At 37.8% G+C, this 17,672-nt stretch overlaps 1 protein-coding gene across 1 annotated transcript in view; it reads right to left on the reverse strand.

Annotated features, from left to right (window-relative positions):
* The window catches only part of LOC144252992 (transport and Golgi organization protein 1 homolog), a 56,290-nt gene that overhangs the window by 31,959 nt on the left and 6,659 nt on the right, over window positions 1-17,672 (reverse strand). Inside the window, exons 5-7 of the mRNA XM_077794979.1 lie at window positions 5,199-5,332; window positions 2,237-2,323; window positions 5-403 (exon numbers count right to left, since the gene is read on the reverse strand). Coding sequence (XP_077651105.1) covers window positions 5-403; window positions 2,237-2,323; window positions 5,199-5,327 — 615 coding nt within the window. The 5' untranslated portion in view covers window positions 5,328-5,332. The remainder of the gene's footprint in view (window positions 1-4; window positions 404-2,236; window positions 2,324-5,198; window positions 5,333-17,672) is intronic.

Here is a 17,672-nt window from a genome sequence, read left to right on the forward strand (position 1 = left end):
TTTAATCTTTCTGAGAAATGTTGCTGGTTTTGTTTTTTTCACTTTCTGGCACTTTCAATTTATCTGGTAGTATTTCTTCAAAAAGCTCAAATGAGGTTTGTTCACCCTGAGCATTATCTGTTTGACTATCTGCATGAGGATGGTTCTTCGGAGCCAAAAATTGTTCCTCCAGATCCAAAGTGTTTTCTGAGAATGCACTTTCAATTTGTTGTGAGTTCGCTTCTACTGGTTTAGGTTCAGGTTCAACATCCTGGGAGACTTCAGGAAATTGTTCCACTTTTTCTATAGCTTTCTCAGAATCTTCATTTGCAGAATCATACAATTCCAAAAATCCTAGAAGTTCTTTTACGTTATAATTATCAAAATCATCTATTCCAACATCAAAACACACAAAATCTGTCTCCTGTAAAGAAAAGAAAACCATTAGTGTGTCAATAACAAAGTGTCACAAAAGCAAACTCATCCACGCTCCCAAATTCAGGATTGGTTCTAAAGAATCTTTGGGGTCAACCAGATTACCTTTCTCCAACCCCCATTGGCTAACTCCATCTATGGCTGAGTAAATCTGTCTTTTTCTAGACTACAGTGTTAGAAAGTCTAGTCTTTCTTTCTTTCTTTCTTTTTTTAACATGGGTCATATTCTTTAAAAAGCATAATGAGTAAAAATGGTGACAACTTGGTCTCCAACTGCCTGACTCTTGGGTCTCTCTCAATTTGCTCTGAACGTAAGTAGGGAAAGGCAAGGGATCACTTATAGGATCCTCCAGCTCTTAATATCTACACCTATGTTTCAGAAATTTAACTCTTAATCATTTGCTCAGGAGAAGCTGGAAGATCCTGCAGCATTGAGAAAGATGAATCAGTTTTAAAGTATCTTACTGAGATACAAGTACATTTGATGGAATGAAGAATGATATTAAGGAGGCTCCTCACATTATTATTACCACAAGAACAAACTGAAAACAAGATTCAACAAGGTATACACCTTTCTCTTCATCAGGGTTTCACAGTCACTAAGATCTCTCTCAGGACTATCTATATATTTATCTAGTCTTCCTTCTTGCCACTAGTAAGCAAATTGATATAAAAGGAGCCATAGTATGAATGGATATTTTTTTTTAAATTTCCATCTCCTAATTAAATCTTCATAATATTCTGCAGGGGTTCCGGGGGTGGGGGAGGCAGTTCAATGTAGTAGGGATGAGTGATTTCCTCTCCTCATCACATGCATTTCTAAGCCATGAGGGATGCATGTAATGGGAAATATAATGAGAAGGCAGAGTTCAAAACAAATGAGTTCTCTGTAATCAGTGAACTGCTGTCACAGCTTAAATCCCAAGAACTCTCTTTACCAACAATGCAGTCCAACAAGCAACAGAAGTGATTTTATGACCCCTGAGATTATGAAGAAATTTTAGGAACAGCAACAACAAACAGGATGACTTTATCCATTCAGCCCATCTAATCTAAGAACTGTCCTAGCCTAGCAGCTTGCATATTCTACAAAGAGCTGTCCAAAGATGTTTCAGTGTTGGTGGGCATCAATTACTATACAATTTAAAACTCTAGAAAATAATCAGCTGAAGTGAGAATTCTAGAACAGGAAATCCTTTCAGTCACAAAATCAATTTAAGTCAGAGCACCATACAGGAATGTTGTATAAAGGAAGCAGTTGGGGCCTTAAAAGATCTGAGACTGAACATCACCTGAAACGCTCAGGTCCCCTTTTCCACATCTATAACATGACTATGAACCCATATATGACTAAGAATAAGAAAACCTTTGTAAGTACATATTTCTAGCCTAGTATAAAAGTTAGAGTTTATTAATTTAACCTAAATATACTTAAAATGTCTAATAACTGTCCAATGAGTTTTGCCTGTAAAATGAAATTATTTACCCCTTAAATTTAATAGCCAAGGGCAAATATATTAAATCATTTATTTTTCACATATAAAACAGAAGAGAAAAGCCCTATAGTTGAGTAAACAGCCTTCTACAAGAATATCTGTTTCAATATATTAGACAACTCTCAGATTATAATATAATCACCCTTGAATGCCTTTCAAACTTTTTTTTTTTACAGGTAGTCTGATTTCAAATGAAAATCTGATACACAAATGTTAGATTTCCCCCCAAACACATTATAAAACTTTCAGAAGCAGTTAACTGAATATAACTGATGGATTTATAAGCCAGTTTACAATTGAGAACAAAAAAGAAATCCATAACTTACATCTGTTGGAATTTGTAGCTCTTCTTTAGTATATTCACGAACTACCTTGATGAAATCTTTTGGAAAGAATCCAAAAATACGGCCAACCTATAGTGCAAGAGAGACAAATATCAAATAAATTCTGTACAAGGAATATAAATAAGAGATTTATCAGAAGTGGCAGGAAATATACACATAAGAGATAGGTATATGGCATAACCAAGAAAGAAAGTTGCTATAAAAATTACACTGAGATTATTATTCCAAATAAAAATGAAGTACGGAACAGTTAAAACATTTCCAACCACTGAAGTTTTCTTATTTACATTTAGCTTAATTCTCAACACAGAGCATATAAAGTTAAGACTTCTGAAGTAAATAAAAGATCTGCATAGGAGATTATTTTATATTATAAATGTAAATCAAAGCTGGTTATAAATGCAATTCCAAATACCCTCTAGCAAGAATTTACCTGTACATTTTGTAGCATTGCTCATAAACCAATATTTATGTCTTTCTTAACCAATACACAACAGTCATAAAAATTAATAAGTAAAAACAATACAAAATCTCTAAAATGTATTACCACTATAGCAAATGTATTGATAGTATATGCTTTCCTAGCTTTTTCCAAATCTACTTTTACAAGTACTTGGGGAGAAAATAAAATTACAATATAATGCATATGAAACCACATATCAAGCTTCAGATTCACCCAAAATAAATCCTCTGCAGAAAAGAACCCCATTTATTTTCAGCACCAACAGCTAAATTATATGAAGTTACATAAAGTGTATAAAAGGTATATAAAGTTCCCCTTGAGGAAGACACTCTTATTACTAACTACTGACTAAAAGGAACAGAAAATTCTTGCCAATAATTAAAGGAAACTGATAGGCAAATCAAATGCCCAAAAAAGAAAATTAAAAAAGACATCTTATCACTACCTCTAAAATATCCCCATTCATGAATGTTCTTGTTACATCTAGAAACCATCTGAGAGCCAGAATTAGTGGTAGAATACTGCCATGAAGATTAGATAAGACGGAGCAATTAAAAGCTTCATCACTGCAGATAAAGTCTGAGACTCTAGAAAACCAACAACATTGCAGAATGAAAACTAAAAACTCGAAAGGAGAATCATTTTGAAAACTAAAGAGTTTTTAATTTCTTAAGTATAACACTCATGACATGAGAGGAGAGTCTGAGGGGAAATACACTTTTCCCTTGTGATGAAAATTCTATTAAGGTTAAATTTGGAAAAGGGAAAGAAACCAGAGATGTATGGAGAAAGGAAACACATTTATCTCTTCTTAATCTGTGTCAGTTGAGACCATAGATTATATAAAGCTCCATAATTACACACTGGGTGGTATCCCATTTCTTGTGATATGAAAAAAAAATGATGCAGAATCATGGAGGCTCATGACTGGAAATAATTTTTGTATCTAATTTTGCTTCCATACATCATCCCTGCCAAGGTGCTGTTGATTTGATTTGTGGGTGGGGAGCAAAGAACTGCCACAAGAGAACAAATTCTGCATAAGCTACTATCAGAACAAATGCACTTAAGTGCCACTGCCCTGAAAGGAAATATTCAAAAGGAAGATGGATTAGACAGGGGTCCTTTCCTAACTGAGTTTTTCACTTTATAGGGAGCTAAGATAAAACACAACCTGACTGAAGGCAAAGAAGACAAATGAATGCCACAGGAGCAATGCAAACAAAGTGCCACCCAAACACTCATCAGTCGGCAAAGATCCTTTCTGGTCAGGTGCTGAAAGCAGGGCTCCTCAGGAAGACAGGATGAGTGCTGCCACCCAGAATGACAAGAGTCCTAGGGATGAATATAGTTAACAGGCTACAATGTGACAGGAGAAAATGTAAATCAAGCCCATTTATCCAAAAGCTCAAAGAAGGGGAGAAAGGCGACTACTATATGAAAAATGCCACTTAGGTACATGGAAAAACAGTTCCAAGTTTAAAGGTTACCAATCCTATTTGGTATACTTGAAAGAAACAACAGATGGTTCTTTATATGGAGTACTGCAACTGGGACTCTGTCTAAATATAAAGTTTGTACCTAGAGGCACCATGTTTCAAGATCATTCCCTAAGAATCAGAAATGGCAGCAAAATGAAACTAGTTTTCCCATAGGGATACTCTTATTATCTGCTGTGTGGTGTTTTATTTAGGGTGAGAACTTTCAAGGATGCAACCCGGAATGTCTCTAAACTGGAACATTCCTACAGTCATCAAAGACCCTTGCTACTATTTTAAGTAAACAATCCATATATCACATTTTTTAAACGAAAAGGACAATACTCATAAGCCTCTCAATGAGGTCACTCCTAGTGAATCTCCCCATTTAAAATATCAAAGCATGATATAAACAATGTCATGTCTTTCATCAGAAGATCCATACAACTGGCTGGAAGTAGAACCCCTGGGGGAACCTTCAGGCATAGAATATAGGAAAAGCAGGAAATGGATGATCCAGAAGTTGCAAAAAAGAAAAAAAAAAGGGGGAAAAAAAGCACATAATGAACATAATATTCTGCTTTTTTAGAGTAAAAACAGCACAAATGATTAGGTAAAATACACAAAAAATCAACTTTAAATATGCATGCCTGAGTTACTATCTCAGACTTAATTTACAGGATTAACTCTAATGTCCATGAATCCTTCCCTTTCGAAGCAGCAAAGCTAAGAATTGTCAGGTTTTCACCATGACAACCTTTATGATGTGTAGAGCCTTCTGGAACTTGATGTGAGGGGTAGCAACCACAACCAGTTCAGTTCTGTTTCAGAAAGTCTCCTGACATTCTATGCTGTGCCAGGCCTAAGGCGTGTTAGGAGCACAGGGCCTGGCAAAGAGGTCAGGTTAACTCTACAAAGACCCCAAGAAATCAGTCATTTAAATCTACACTGCTAAAAAACCCATCAAAAGTAAGAATATAACACCTGTCAAACTTTTACTTACACTTCCGGCCCAAAGTTCTGGTGATACCTCTGCAAGTTTATAGTAGACATATACAGGGTCACCTTTTTTAAAATTCACAAAACGACAATCTGGTCCTATGAAATCTTCAAGAGCTTCACCTCGATACATTAACACTGTATATAAACATTGAAAAAAGAAAAACATTAGGATTTGATTTTTCACAGTCCATATTGACTAATCAGGAAATATGAATCCCAATATGAACAAAAATCAAGTTTTTCCAGTACTCTCTGGAATCATTTTTAATTCACCTGCTCAAAGTATCTAAAATCCTTATAAAATACAATATTCCCTGCAATTAGACAAGGGAAAAGGAAGCTTCTCTATTTTTCTCTGTGCTGAGAAATAAAAAGCAAAGTGGCTACCACCAACCATGGCTGGTTTCAGTGAAACTCCTGGTTCTTGCAGGCCTCAATTTTTTTCTGTTTCATAATCATAAAAAGCTTCATTTTGCAAATATGTAAATCCAAATGTAGACACGGACAGGCTTAAGTATGGCTTCATGCAGAGGTAATAGGGAAGAGGTTAGAATATCCAGGAACCCCCAAGGGGTTAATTAACTTGAACTAACTGCTAAAAGACATTACCTTTAAGTGGCTGCAAGTGCTACCATGCAGCCGTAAACACTGTCAGTTTCATTTGCAGCAGAGTTGCTGTCTCTGTGTTCAGGATCTGGGTAAATTACCAGGAAATGTATTTTCTCTGAGCAAATATTGTTGACTATATCCAACATTAAGATTGTTTCAAAACATCCTCATTCGTATTTTGTTTAATAAAGAAAATCAAAAGTGGGTATCCTATCTGACAAGGAACAAGTTTAACCACGAGAAAAGGTCAGGCAATACCTTCATGCTTAAAATGCAGGACTAGAATCACAATTGATCTAGAAACTGGTAGAAGCAACATTTTTCTTTTGGTTGACCAAATACACAGTTTCTGATTTAAGACGAAATGGACAATAGATGTATGTAAAAAGCACAAAGAAATGGAAATAACACTTTTTCTAAAAGCCAATTAGCAATAAAATACACAAGAATGTGTGTTTTATAAAAATGTATGTCTGAGGAACAAACACAGATTTGGAGAGGGTAACTTGTTTTTTTGAAGCTAAAATAGGACTATTTTCAGAACTATCAGCATCCTAATTCATATATAATTAAGAGGCCTAGTTGAAGGTGAGAGACACTTTAAGGTGGGGAATTCTCATCACAAGTGGAAATGGCAATGTTTCTCTTGTTCCCCCTTAGGTCATAGAGGATTTACAAATCAGCAATATATTAGGTGACATCATAATGCATACTATGGAGCACCTATTTAGTTCTTTTTTTTTGGAGCACTTACTTGGAAGGCACACAAGGACACCTGACATACACACCTCACTACTTCCTACAACACAACACAGACCCACCTGTTGTGTTTGGTCACATCTGTTTGGACACAGGCCATTTCTCAAGTTATGTTACCCCACTGAACCTTACCAACACCATGTCTTAGTACTGAGTAAGCATCAGTGATGAGATTGTCCAGGTAGCCCACGTAGGATAGCGCTCGATAGCAAAGAATAGCAAAACTGAAAGGAAATATCATGGCAGCTGCTTTGCTTCTCTGAGTGTTTATTTACTCCAGCCTTAGGGTTACCTCTAGGAACTGCTTAACATATATTGGAGACATCTTTTTTCTTTATTGGAGTGGAAGAAACAATTCAAATTATAAAATTTGTTTTTGGTAACACCAATTTAGGCATAAAGAGCTCAATGGTAAACTTCTTGGCCTTTTTAGCATGAATATTTTAAAATATGTACTGCTTACAATTTATGGACAACACGGTCATCAAGTTGCAAGGTTACTAGAAACCAAGCGGGAGGCCATAAGAAGTATTCTGGGCCAGTAAATATATAGAGGAAAGAGGTTCCAACAACACTAGCGACTGAGTCTAAAACTGAATTGGCTTATAAAATCTTGGAGTATTTATTATTGTTATTGCAACAAACCTCTTCATCTGAATCTGAATGGCTACATCCTCCCCACCACCCACCTCCAATCCAGGACTAGGAAGCAATTCTGTCAGCTTCCTGCACACAGAAGAGGCTGCAGTTCCCAGGTGGCCGGTGCAGATGCTTGGCCTCTTTCAAAAGCAAAAGATTATTGGCCCACCTGCTACCCTACCTCAAATATGAAGGGAGGCTTCTATGCACAGAAATGACAGGACTGAAGCAGAGTCGGGGCCGAGACCTTGGAACACATTGCATGCCTGGACTCAGTGCTCTTCCCAAGCCTAAAGTCTAGTCCCTGTTAAAAGGCAAAAGCAGCCCAATCCCCAGTGCAGCAAAAGGACGAAGGGGCCAGTGAGCCTTTCCCAAGGAGCCCCACCATCAACCTGCCGCTGGGATTAGGGCCACCGAGCCCTGGAGAGCATCTGCCCTTATACCACACCAGCCCAGGTCCCTGTGGAGGGGGCAGAAAAGCGCTCTGCTACAGCGTGGGGAGCCCCGGGCGCGCAGCACACAACCAGATCACCCACTGAGATCCTAGGCGAATCCTGGAAGGGAAGAAACTGAGAGCTGTCCCTGGGGAATCCTGTTTTCCAACCCCCGCCTCAGTCAGTAGAGAAAAATAAAACGCTGGCAACTAGTGGGAGTGGAAGCCCCCCCCAACCTGAGTGGGCTGGCTGGGGCTCCGGCAGAGCTGGAGGGGACACACAGCAGGGTCCCGAGGCTCTATCACTCCTGCGCCCCACCCGTCATCCTGGGACCCCCTAGCCCAGCCCACGGGGCTGGGGACCAGGGGATCGGAGCCCCCGAGGAGACCCGGGTGGGCCCGACCGCCTGCGCACTCACTGCTGCATTCCTCATCTGCACAGAGTTTGTGCTTCGACAAGCGCTGGCCGGTGATCAGGTCCGGTTGGCCCGGCACTCGCCAGGCCGGCCACAGCACGAACAGACAGAAGAGCACCATGAACAGCCAGAAGAGCAGCAGTGGCGCCACAACCATGTTGTGGTCACCTCGGGGAGCCGGTGACACGGTGGAGTAGTTTGCAGCCCGAGGCGCCGGAGGCGGGGCTCAGGGGGCGGGAGGGTAGCAAAGCACGGAGGGGTGGTGCCCGGGAAGGCTTAAGCCTTTCCCGGGTGACCCGTCAGCAGGGATATCTGGGGGTCGATCCACAGACTCTACTGGAGAACTGCACGGAGCTGGAGCTCCGTCCTTCTCTAGTCGAGACCTTCTCCTCAACTGAAGACCTTCTCCTCTAGTCGCTGCCTTGGCAACTAGGACTCTCCTTCTCGTCCAATCACCTGCCTTTGCTTCTGTGCCCTCACAAGCGACCCTCCGCATGATTCTAGTCATCACCCACCCATCCCCACCCCTCCGCGAACTGGCCCTTTCTGGCTTTCCTCAACATCTCATTTCTGGTCCATCCTGAACTAGCCCACTCCACCATCACTCCCATCCCTCATTCCTGGTCTGGTACCTCCTTTTCTGAACTACCAAATCCCACCCCTGACTTGTCACAGCTAATCTATGGTTCCAGGCTCCCTCCCCTTCAAACTCCTAGAGGTTCCTTGAAGCCCCACCCCAAGATCCCTCTGATTAGGAAAGGGGAAGGTGAATGGAACTGTGAGTGAGGGTGTAAACTGGAGACAGTAGCCTGCTTTATTTTTTAAGGCAGGGACAGATGGGGGCAGAGAGATGGACATTAGTCTTTGGGCTAAGATCTTAAGATTCTTATCTTTATCCATAAGGGAAGAAATCATTTAATTCAACAGCATATTTTTAACTTTCATTTTGTGCTACCATTCATGCCAGACGCTGGACAAAGTCCTAGCATGGTGTTGGAGTGGATGAAAATCAAAAGACAAGATATCTGGTCCTGGTTGGAAAAAGTCCACAACTTAGTGGGAACCAACTGACAAAACCGATTGTCAGAGAAGAAAGCTAGTAGCTAACATTTCTTGAACGCTTTATGTCCAGTTGTTATTCTGAAGGTTTTATACATATCAATTCATTTAATCTTCATAACAATAGTACCTTACAGTAGTAGTAGGTCCTATTCCAATCCTTATTTTAGAGTAAATTGAGGCAGTCACACATCCAGTGAGTAATGGAGCTAAGTTTCAAGCCAAAGGAGTAGACTCCTTTTCATCACAACCTATCAACTAACAAGCAATTGTTGTACTTTCTGACAAGAGGAGCAAAATCTGATTTAAATCATAATATAGCTGAATTACTGATATGTACAGTTAACAGGGGGAAGGCACAAGCTAGCCAGCCCAAGGAAGAGTGTCTGTAATGCTCCCATCCTGGGTGGAGCCATTCTCGTTTGTCTGTGACCAAGGGCTTGTTACTATAGTCTCTGCTAAGGTTATTCATCAACCTCCAACAATGAACCCATCAGTTGTTTCCCCAAATTAACTGAATCTTTAAAATTTAGAGAAAAAAATCTAGTCCACCATGTTCATAATGTTAAATAAAGAAAACGATGGAAAAAAGGTGTGCACAAACATTTGTCTACAGGGGCCATGAGAGGTCCCCATTGGTCCAGTGTACTTCTGCGCTTTCTGGAGAACCAGTGGATCATAGAGAGAAACTGTCTATCTGAGTCGTTCTTCATTTCTTTTCTACCATGTATTTATTATGTTATAAAATGTATCTAGTAGGCATCTCTAACAACATGTTGAAAACTGAACTCATTTTTCTCTCAAAATCTGCTCCTTTCAGTCTTCCCTATCTCAGAAATAAGAATGACAATTTATTCCCATTATCCAGGTGCTCAAAGCCCAAAACTTACAAACCATCTTTGATCTCTTTTCTCTCACATTCCAACTCCATTCCATTAGACAATATTATGTCTTTATTTTTACAATTTTATTGAGATATAGTTGACCTACAATAAATTGCACATTTAAGGTGTACAATTTGATAAGTTTTGACATGAATATACCTATGAGACTAACACCAAAATCAAAAGAGTATTTCATCCTTCTTTGTAATCCCTCCCCTCTCCTTTTCTGGGCTGTCTCCAAACATCTCCTGTCGTTATAGATTGTTTTGCATTTTCTAGAATTTGATATAAATTATATAGCATTTTATTTATTTATTTTTCTGACTTCCTTCTTTCCAAATAAGCATTTGAAACATGCCCAGAATCTGACCACTCCTCTGCAACTGCTAAGCCAATATACAGGCCAAACCCACATCATAAGTCACCTTAATGATTCCCATAGCCTTCTTCTGTCCTTGCTTCTGCCCTCATTTTCCCCAATATCTATTGTCCTGATGGCAACTAGAGTGATATTCTTAAATATAAATTTGATCGTGTCTCTCTGCTCAAAATCTTCCTATAGCTTCCCATTTCCAAATAAAAGGCAATGACTTTAGCCAGGCCTGGTCATACTCATCTGTAATCCCAGCAGCTCAGGAGGCTGTCAGGAGGATCCTGAGTTCAAAGCCAGCCTCAGAAATGTAGTGAGTCCCTAAGGAACTCAGTTAGACCCTATCTCTAAATAAAATATTTTAAAAAGGACTGTGGGTGTTGCTCATTGTTTAAGTGCCCCTGGGGGTTCAATCTCTGTTATCAGGAAAAAAAAAGGAAAAAAAGCCATGACTTTATTATGGACTGCCCTGCCTTAGTATGGACTGTTCTTATTCAATGTGACTCCCCTCATCTTTTCTCCCCATTTCCTAACATTCTTCTCTTGTCTGTTAGTTCCATTTAAATACACCAATCCCACCCCTGCTTCAGAGCATTTACACTTGCAACTTTGCCTCAACCTTAACTCCCCAAATCATCTGACTAGCTAACTACCCCCTCACTTTATCATGTCTCTCTAACAGTGGCATTTCATGTGATAAAGGCCTTCCCTGGCCACCCTACACAAAATAGAGCCTCTTGCCATGACTATCAAGCCCATTACCCTGCCTTTCTTTCTCTTCAGACTTGCCTTACCACTTTAGACTTCTCTTACCACTTGCCTTACATTTGTTTATCTACTTGACTGCTCTGACCCAACCTCAAACACAATTTCCAACAGGAGCAGGAAATTAGTTGTTTTGTTCACTACTGTTACATCGGTGACTAGGGAAATGCCTAGAATGTATGAGAGAGTTAACAAATGATTTGTTGGATAAACTCATGGTTCCAATAATATTATAAATATACTACACTATTAAACACATATATTAACTATTAAGCCCCCATATATAAATAGTACTGAGAGGAAATAAGCTATGAGAACAAGGCATTTAAGGTCCACCTCTCAGCAGCATGCATCCTCAACTCCAGGAATGTACCCTGAATGTGTCTGTTGTTGAATAAAAACATACTTGTGTGGAGAGTAGTTGTTTGGTTACATGATACTGGAATATTTAAGTAGATCTTTTAAAACTAGTTTTACTTTTTTTCTTATTTTTCTTATTATAGAATATGGTATGTTGTAGAATTTTTCTTATTGTAGAATAGAAATGAATGATAATTCATTGGTGGAAAAATCAGAAGAGCAAAATTATCTAATTGCATATTATCTTCTTGATATTTACTTTGACTCATAATCAGATATACTTTTATATGCATAGTCAGTGCTTCCTGTTACTGAAGAACTAGCTGCTTAGTTTGTAGAGTTTTCAATATTTTGATTTATCAGTATTATTTTTTAAACTTATTGCCTTAAAGACATATTAACTAGTCTGGTGGATAATGAGAAGAAAATTTCTCAACTGGCCACAATAAGGTAGTGGTAGTTCTTTCTACCAGGATACATACAATTAGTGGATGAATCAGAATTCACTTTTACTCATAGCATTTAAATATGTGGCATTGATATTTAACATGATGTTTAATATACGGTTATATTAAAAACCTTCAGAAAAGGAACAGGATAGAATGTGGTGGTGATTACTGGCATGGAGATAAATAATCTCAAGTGCATTATTCTTTAATACCTCAAAGGGAATTCTTACGGGGTAAGGGTTGAGTAATTGTTAAAGGTAAATGTGACCAGTTTGGGTGGAGGGGACATAAAATTCTAAGATATGAAGGGTTCCTAATGTCAGAGTACAATCTAAATGAGACAAGAAAAACATATCTGAAACAAATAATTGGCAGCATAATAACATATACCATTGGAAATTTGTGAAGGCACTTGCCTAGGAGCATTCAGTAGGCCTAACGCTGCTGTTACCAGGAAGAACCTCATCTATTGTAAATGATGTGCCAGAGAATAGTGTTAAACATTTATGGAAGACACAACAGACAAAATTAGATAAAATCAGATAAAACAATGGCTAAGGTGAAAATTACACTGAATGAGATTAATAGCAGATTCGACATTGAAGAAGTCAATATCAGCAAACTGAATATGCAGTGATAAAGACATTGAAGAAGTCAATATCAGCAAACTGAATATGCAGTGATAAAGACTCCAAAATCAAACACGGAGAAAGAGACTGAAATTAACAAAGCATCAGTATGCACAGCTTCAACAAGTCCAATATATATGTTATGGTAGTTCCTAAAAGAGATGGGAAAAACACATTTGAAGAAATAATAAATAAAAATGTTCTATATCTGATGAACACTCAGATTCAAAAAGCTCAATGAATAAGAAAAATGATAAGGATGACACAAATATACACTAAATGCTTAAAACCAGTGCTAAGAAAAAAAATTGAAAATCATCTACAGAAAACAGATACCATTATGTACAAAGGAGTGAAAGTAAAATGTCAAAATTCATTCAAGAACCATGCAAACCAGAAAATAGTACATCAACATTTTCAAGTTCTGAAAGAAAAAAAAAAAAACACTGACATCCTAGAATTGCATTCCAAATGAAAATATATTTCAAAATGATGTAGTCTTTAATGCAAAAGAATTAAGTTAAACCCTACCCCACATAAAAATTACCTCAAAATGGACCACAGACATAAATGTAAGAATTCAAAATGGACAACACATATATATGTAAGAACCAAAACTAAATGTAAGAAAGCATAGGTAAATCTTGGAGTAGACAATGACTTTGTAGTTAAGACACCAAATGCCCAAGTACCAAAAGAAAAAAATAATAAAGTAATGAACTTCATCAAATTTAAAACTTTTAAAGGCTACCATCGAAGAAAGTGAAAACACAATCATAGAAGAAAATGTTTACAATTCATGTAGTTAGAATATAACTACCTAGAATATACAAGCAATTCTTATTGTTCAATATGAAAAGACAAATGGCAAGAAATTAGAATAGGCATTTCTCCAAAGATAATATGCAAAAGCAAATAAGCAAATGAAAGGATACCCAGCACCATTAGGGAAATGTACAACCTCAGTGAGATACTACTTCACATCTATTAAGATGGTTATAATCAAAAAGATAATAATAAGTTGGCAAGGATGTGGATCAATGGGAGCCCTCACACACTCCTGGTAGGAATAGACTACAGACCTAAATGTAGCAGCTAAACCTATACAACTTCTGGAAGAAAATATAAAAAGCTGCTTGGCAGAGACTTTTAAAACTAACTAGCTCTTTCTGCCTCATGCTCTCTTTTTTTCTCTCTCTCCTCTCAGAAATAAATCAGACTTAAAAACTTTGTCTCATGCTGGGCGTGGTGGTGCATACCTGTAATACCAGTGGCTCAAGAGGCTGAGGCAGGGGGATTGCAAGTTCAAAGCCAGCCTCAGCAAAAGTGAGGCACTAAGCAACTCAGTGAGACCCTGTCTCTAAATAAAATACTAAATAGGACTGGGTATGTGGCTCAGTGGTGGTATGTCCCTGAGTTCAATCCCCAGTACCAACAACAACAACAACAACAACAAACTTTGTCTATTCTATATTCATTGTTATGGAAATGGAAAGGTAAGCTGACCGACTAGGACAAAGTATTGGCAAAACATATATCTCTCAAGAGAATGATATCTAGGATATACAAATGATTCTTACAACTTATTAATAAGAAAAATCACCCAATTTGAAAAGATGGGCAGAAGATTTTTTTTTCTTCACCAAAGTAGATACAAATATGGTGAATGTGCACATGAAAGGATATCCAACATAAGTTGAAATGTAAATCAAAACTGCAATGTTATTACACATACAGTAAGATAGACAAAATTTAAGACTGATCATAACAAATGTTGACAAAGATGAAGACTATGGTATCTCTCTTAGAACTACAGACTATAACATGTAGTATAAACAATGGCACAAACTGTTAGAAAACTGTTTGGCAGTTGCTTTAAAAATTAAATCACATCTGCCGAGATATTTACTCCAGAGAAATAAAAGCATACATCCACACTGGGACTTGTGCACAACTATTCATGGTGGTTTTATTTGTAATAGTCAAAAAATACCCAGTGTTGGACTGTGGGAACATGTCTGTCTTACATGCCTCAGAACCCTTATACTCATATTAACCATATAGTAGGCATTGGATTACTAACTATTACATGAATGTAGAGATTGATTTTTTTTACTGTTAATAGAGCTTCTCTTTTATTAAATATAACAGACAAAAGAAAATCACGTATAGCACAATGAATTATCACAAAGTAAACATATCCACTGAACCCTAACCCAGGTCAAGAAATTGGACATCAAATGCACCTTCATGAGCCCTTTCTCATTGCTCCCCTAATTATTCCCTCCGCTCCCCCAGAGTTAGGCACTATTTTAACTTCTAATAACAAGGATTAGTTTTGCCTGTTTTGTTACTTTATATAGTGTAATCATACACATGTGTTCTTTGGTATGCGGCTTTTTTAGCTCCATATGTATTTTTATAAGATTTATCCAAGTTGTTGAATGTGAATGTACTTCTTATTTTCATTGCTTAATAATTTTCCACTGTATAAATATAACCTGGTTTACTTAAAAAAATCCCCAATGTATATCAATAGGAAAATAGATAATAAATTTTGGAAACATACTTAGCAAGAATAAAGAACTATTGATAATAGCAAAAACAGAGAGATTCTGAATGAAATAAACTAGACAAAAAGTAATATGCATTGAAAATTCTTTTTTTTTTGTATTCCCTAGTACAAATATCCAGGGGTGCTCCACTGCTGAGCTACATCCCCAGCCCTTTTTATTTTATTTATTCATTTGTTATTATTTTTTTTTTTGCTATCAGAGATGGAACTCTTGGGAACTCAACCACTGAGCCACATCCCCAGCCCTCTTTTGTATTTTATTTAGAGATAGGTACCAATGAGTTACTCAGGGCCTCGTTAAGTTGCTAAGGTTGGCTTTGAAATCCCAATTCTCCTGTTTCACCATTCTGAGCTGCTGGGATTACAGGTGTGTGCCACCATGCCCAGATTAGTTTTTATTTTGAAACAGAGTCTGGCTCAGTTCCCCAAGTTTACCTCAAACTTTCGATCTTCCAGCCTCAGCCTCCTGAATATCTGGGATTACAGACTCTGCCACCACCTTCCAGCAGATTCAGTTATATTTAAATGAAAAAGTTATAAACCAGGTGAATCCTAGTAAAGGTCTTAGTAAAAAAATAATAAAAATAAAAGCACTATGCTTGGTCACAATATGGTAAGTCAGAAAATGACAACAAATATCCATTTTCTGTCAGGTTGACCAGAACAGTATCATTTCTCAATGGATTTCAAAGGGTCTCCTTCCTTCTTTCCCTGCCCTCCCTCCTTCCCTCCCTCCCTTCCTTCCTTCCTTCCTTTCTGAGTTTTGGCGTGTATGTGTGTGTGTGTGTGTGTGTGTGTATGTGTATGTGTGTGTGTGTGTGTGTGTGTGTGTGTGTGTACATCATCTTCTGTGCCAGTGTAAGAGGTTTAGGCAATGGATCAACCTTTACACCTGTGCCGAAGGACCCCAATCTTGGATCTATCTCCAAGGGTGGAGGTGACTCTAGATCCTCATTATAATCTCGAGAATGGGAACTCCTAAAAAATAAACAGGTCTTTCTTGGTAATACCAGTTTCCTCCTTGGTAAAAGTTAGTGTAGTGGGAGGGTGGCAAGGGCCCTACCCTGCCACAAAATAAATGCTAAAATGTATTTTGGTACAAATTGTAAACACTAAAGAGTTAAAAGTAAAAGATGAGTCTTGGGATTTGAGCTAGACCTGGATAAGTACATAGGATTCAGATTCTAAAAAGAGAATAAAAGGCAAGTGAATTAAACAGCATAAGAAAGACTCAGCAGAAAGAAGTATGTTTAAAGAAAGTAAGGACACCTCATTTTGCTAAGAGGAAAGGATTCTATAAAGGATGACATATTTGTGTGCTTAGGTCAGATTATGAAATTCCTTGAAAATCAAGCATAAAGATTTAGACTTAATACAATAAAAATGCATATAATATTAGACTTTAAGTAAAGGGATCATATAACTTAAGTGGAATTTAAACAAGTATCTTGTCCTTAAATCCAGGGAAGATGGAGGTTTAGGCTGGGCATGACCAGTAGGGCTGAGGCACTCCCCACAATTAAAAAGTCATGTTGAAGTGTACTGTACTAATGGAAGTGAGTCATATACAAGGCAAGGTCTTCTGCCAGCATCTACTGTTTGTCTAGCCCTGACAAATATTATTCCACTTTCAACTGTACAAAGAAAGAAACTCAAACATCTGAAATTGCCACTAATATATGGCATGTATATGAGTTCCTGTTTCTGGTTCTGCCTAATTTACCTTGGCATTCTTTTCACGGAGGTCAAATATTTGGTGTGTTGAAATAAATGCAGAACAGATATTGGGGACTTGTGGCCTGCACATCTCAATTTCCACAGTGCTCTGTTGAGCTTTATCCATTTAGTTTTCAGAAATATAAATTACTTCCTTACCAGAACAGCAGCAGAAGTAAGGAATATAGCCAAAAAGATTGTAGTAAGAGTCAGAAGTCTAATTGTGTGACTATAGGGAAATCATTAACTTTTCTGAGTCTCAGATATTTCATCTATACAAATATGGGTCAAAGTTAAAATTTTATAATTCATTTTTTAAGAAGAAAATGAAATAATATATGAAAGATTGCCCATTTATGTGGTTTAAATAATTAAACAGCAAAACCCTGGCGGTTACAGCCAATATAGACAATTGACAAAGCAACAAAAGTCTTGGCAATAAATGCTTTCATCACTAAGGAGACATTTTTAGATAGTGCCTACTCTGGAAACTGTTCTCTTCTCACTGAAACAAAGTAAGGCTGATAACATCCTCCCAAAGTGTGCTTGGAAGATCACATGCACCTCTTGGAGGAGACAGGGAGAGTGGAGGAGAAAATATGTTCTTCGGGATAACATATAGTCTTCCAGAGCATACACTGAAGCAAAGCAAACCCTCCTGAATCTTCAGCATTTTAACTGATGCATGCAGTGTAAAATTAGAAACAGGACCATAAACACTATTATGAAGACTATACTCAGTGGGGGACACTGAACAAACATATATGGGAAAGTAAGTTCTCTGTGATTAGTATGAAAGCTCAGTCTTACCC

Source organism: Urocitellus parryii, unplaced genomic scaffold (genome assembly GCF_045843805.1).
Source record: "Urocitellus parryii isolate mUroPar1 unplaced genomic scaffold, mUroPar1.hap1 Scaffold_83, whole genome shotgun sequence".
Classification (NCBI taxonomy): domain Eukaryota; kingdom Metazoa; phylum Chordata; class Mammalia; order Rodentia; family Sciuridae; genus Urocitellus; species Urocitellus parryii.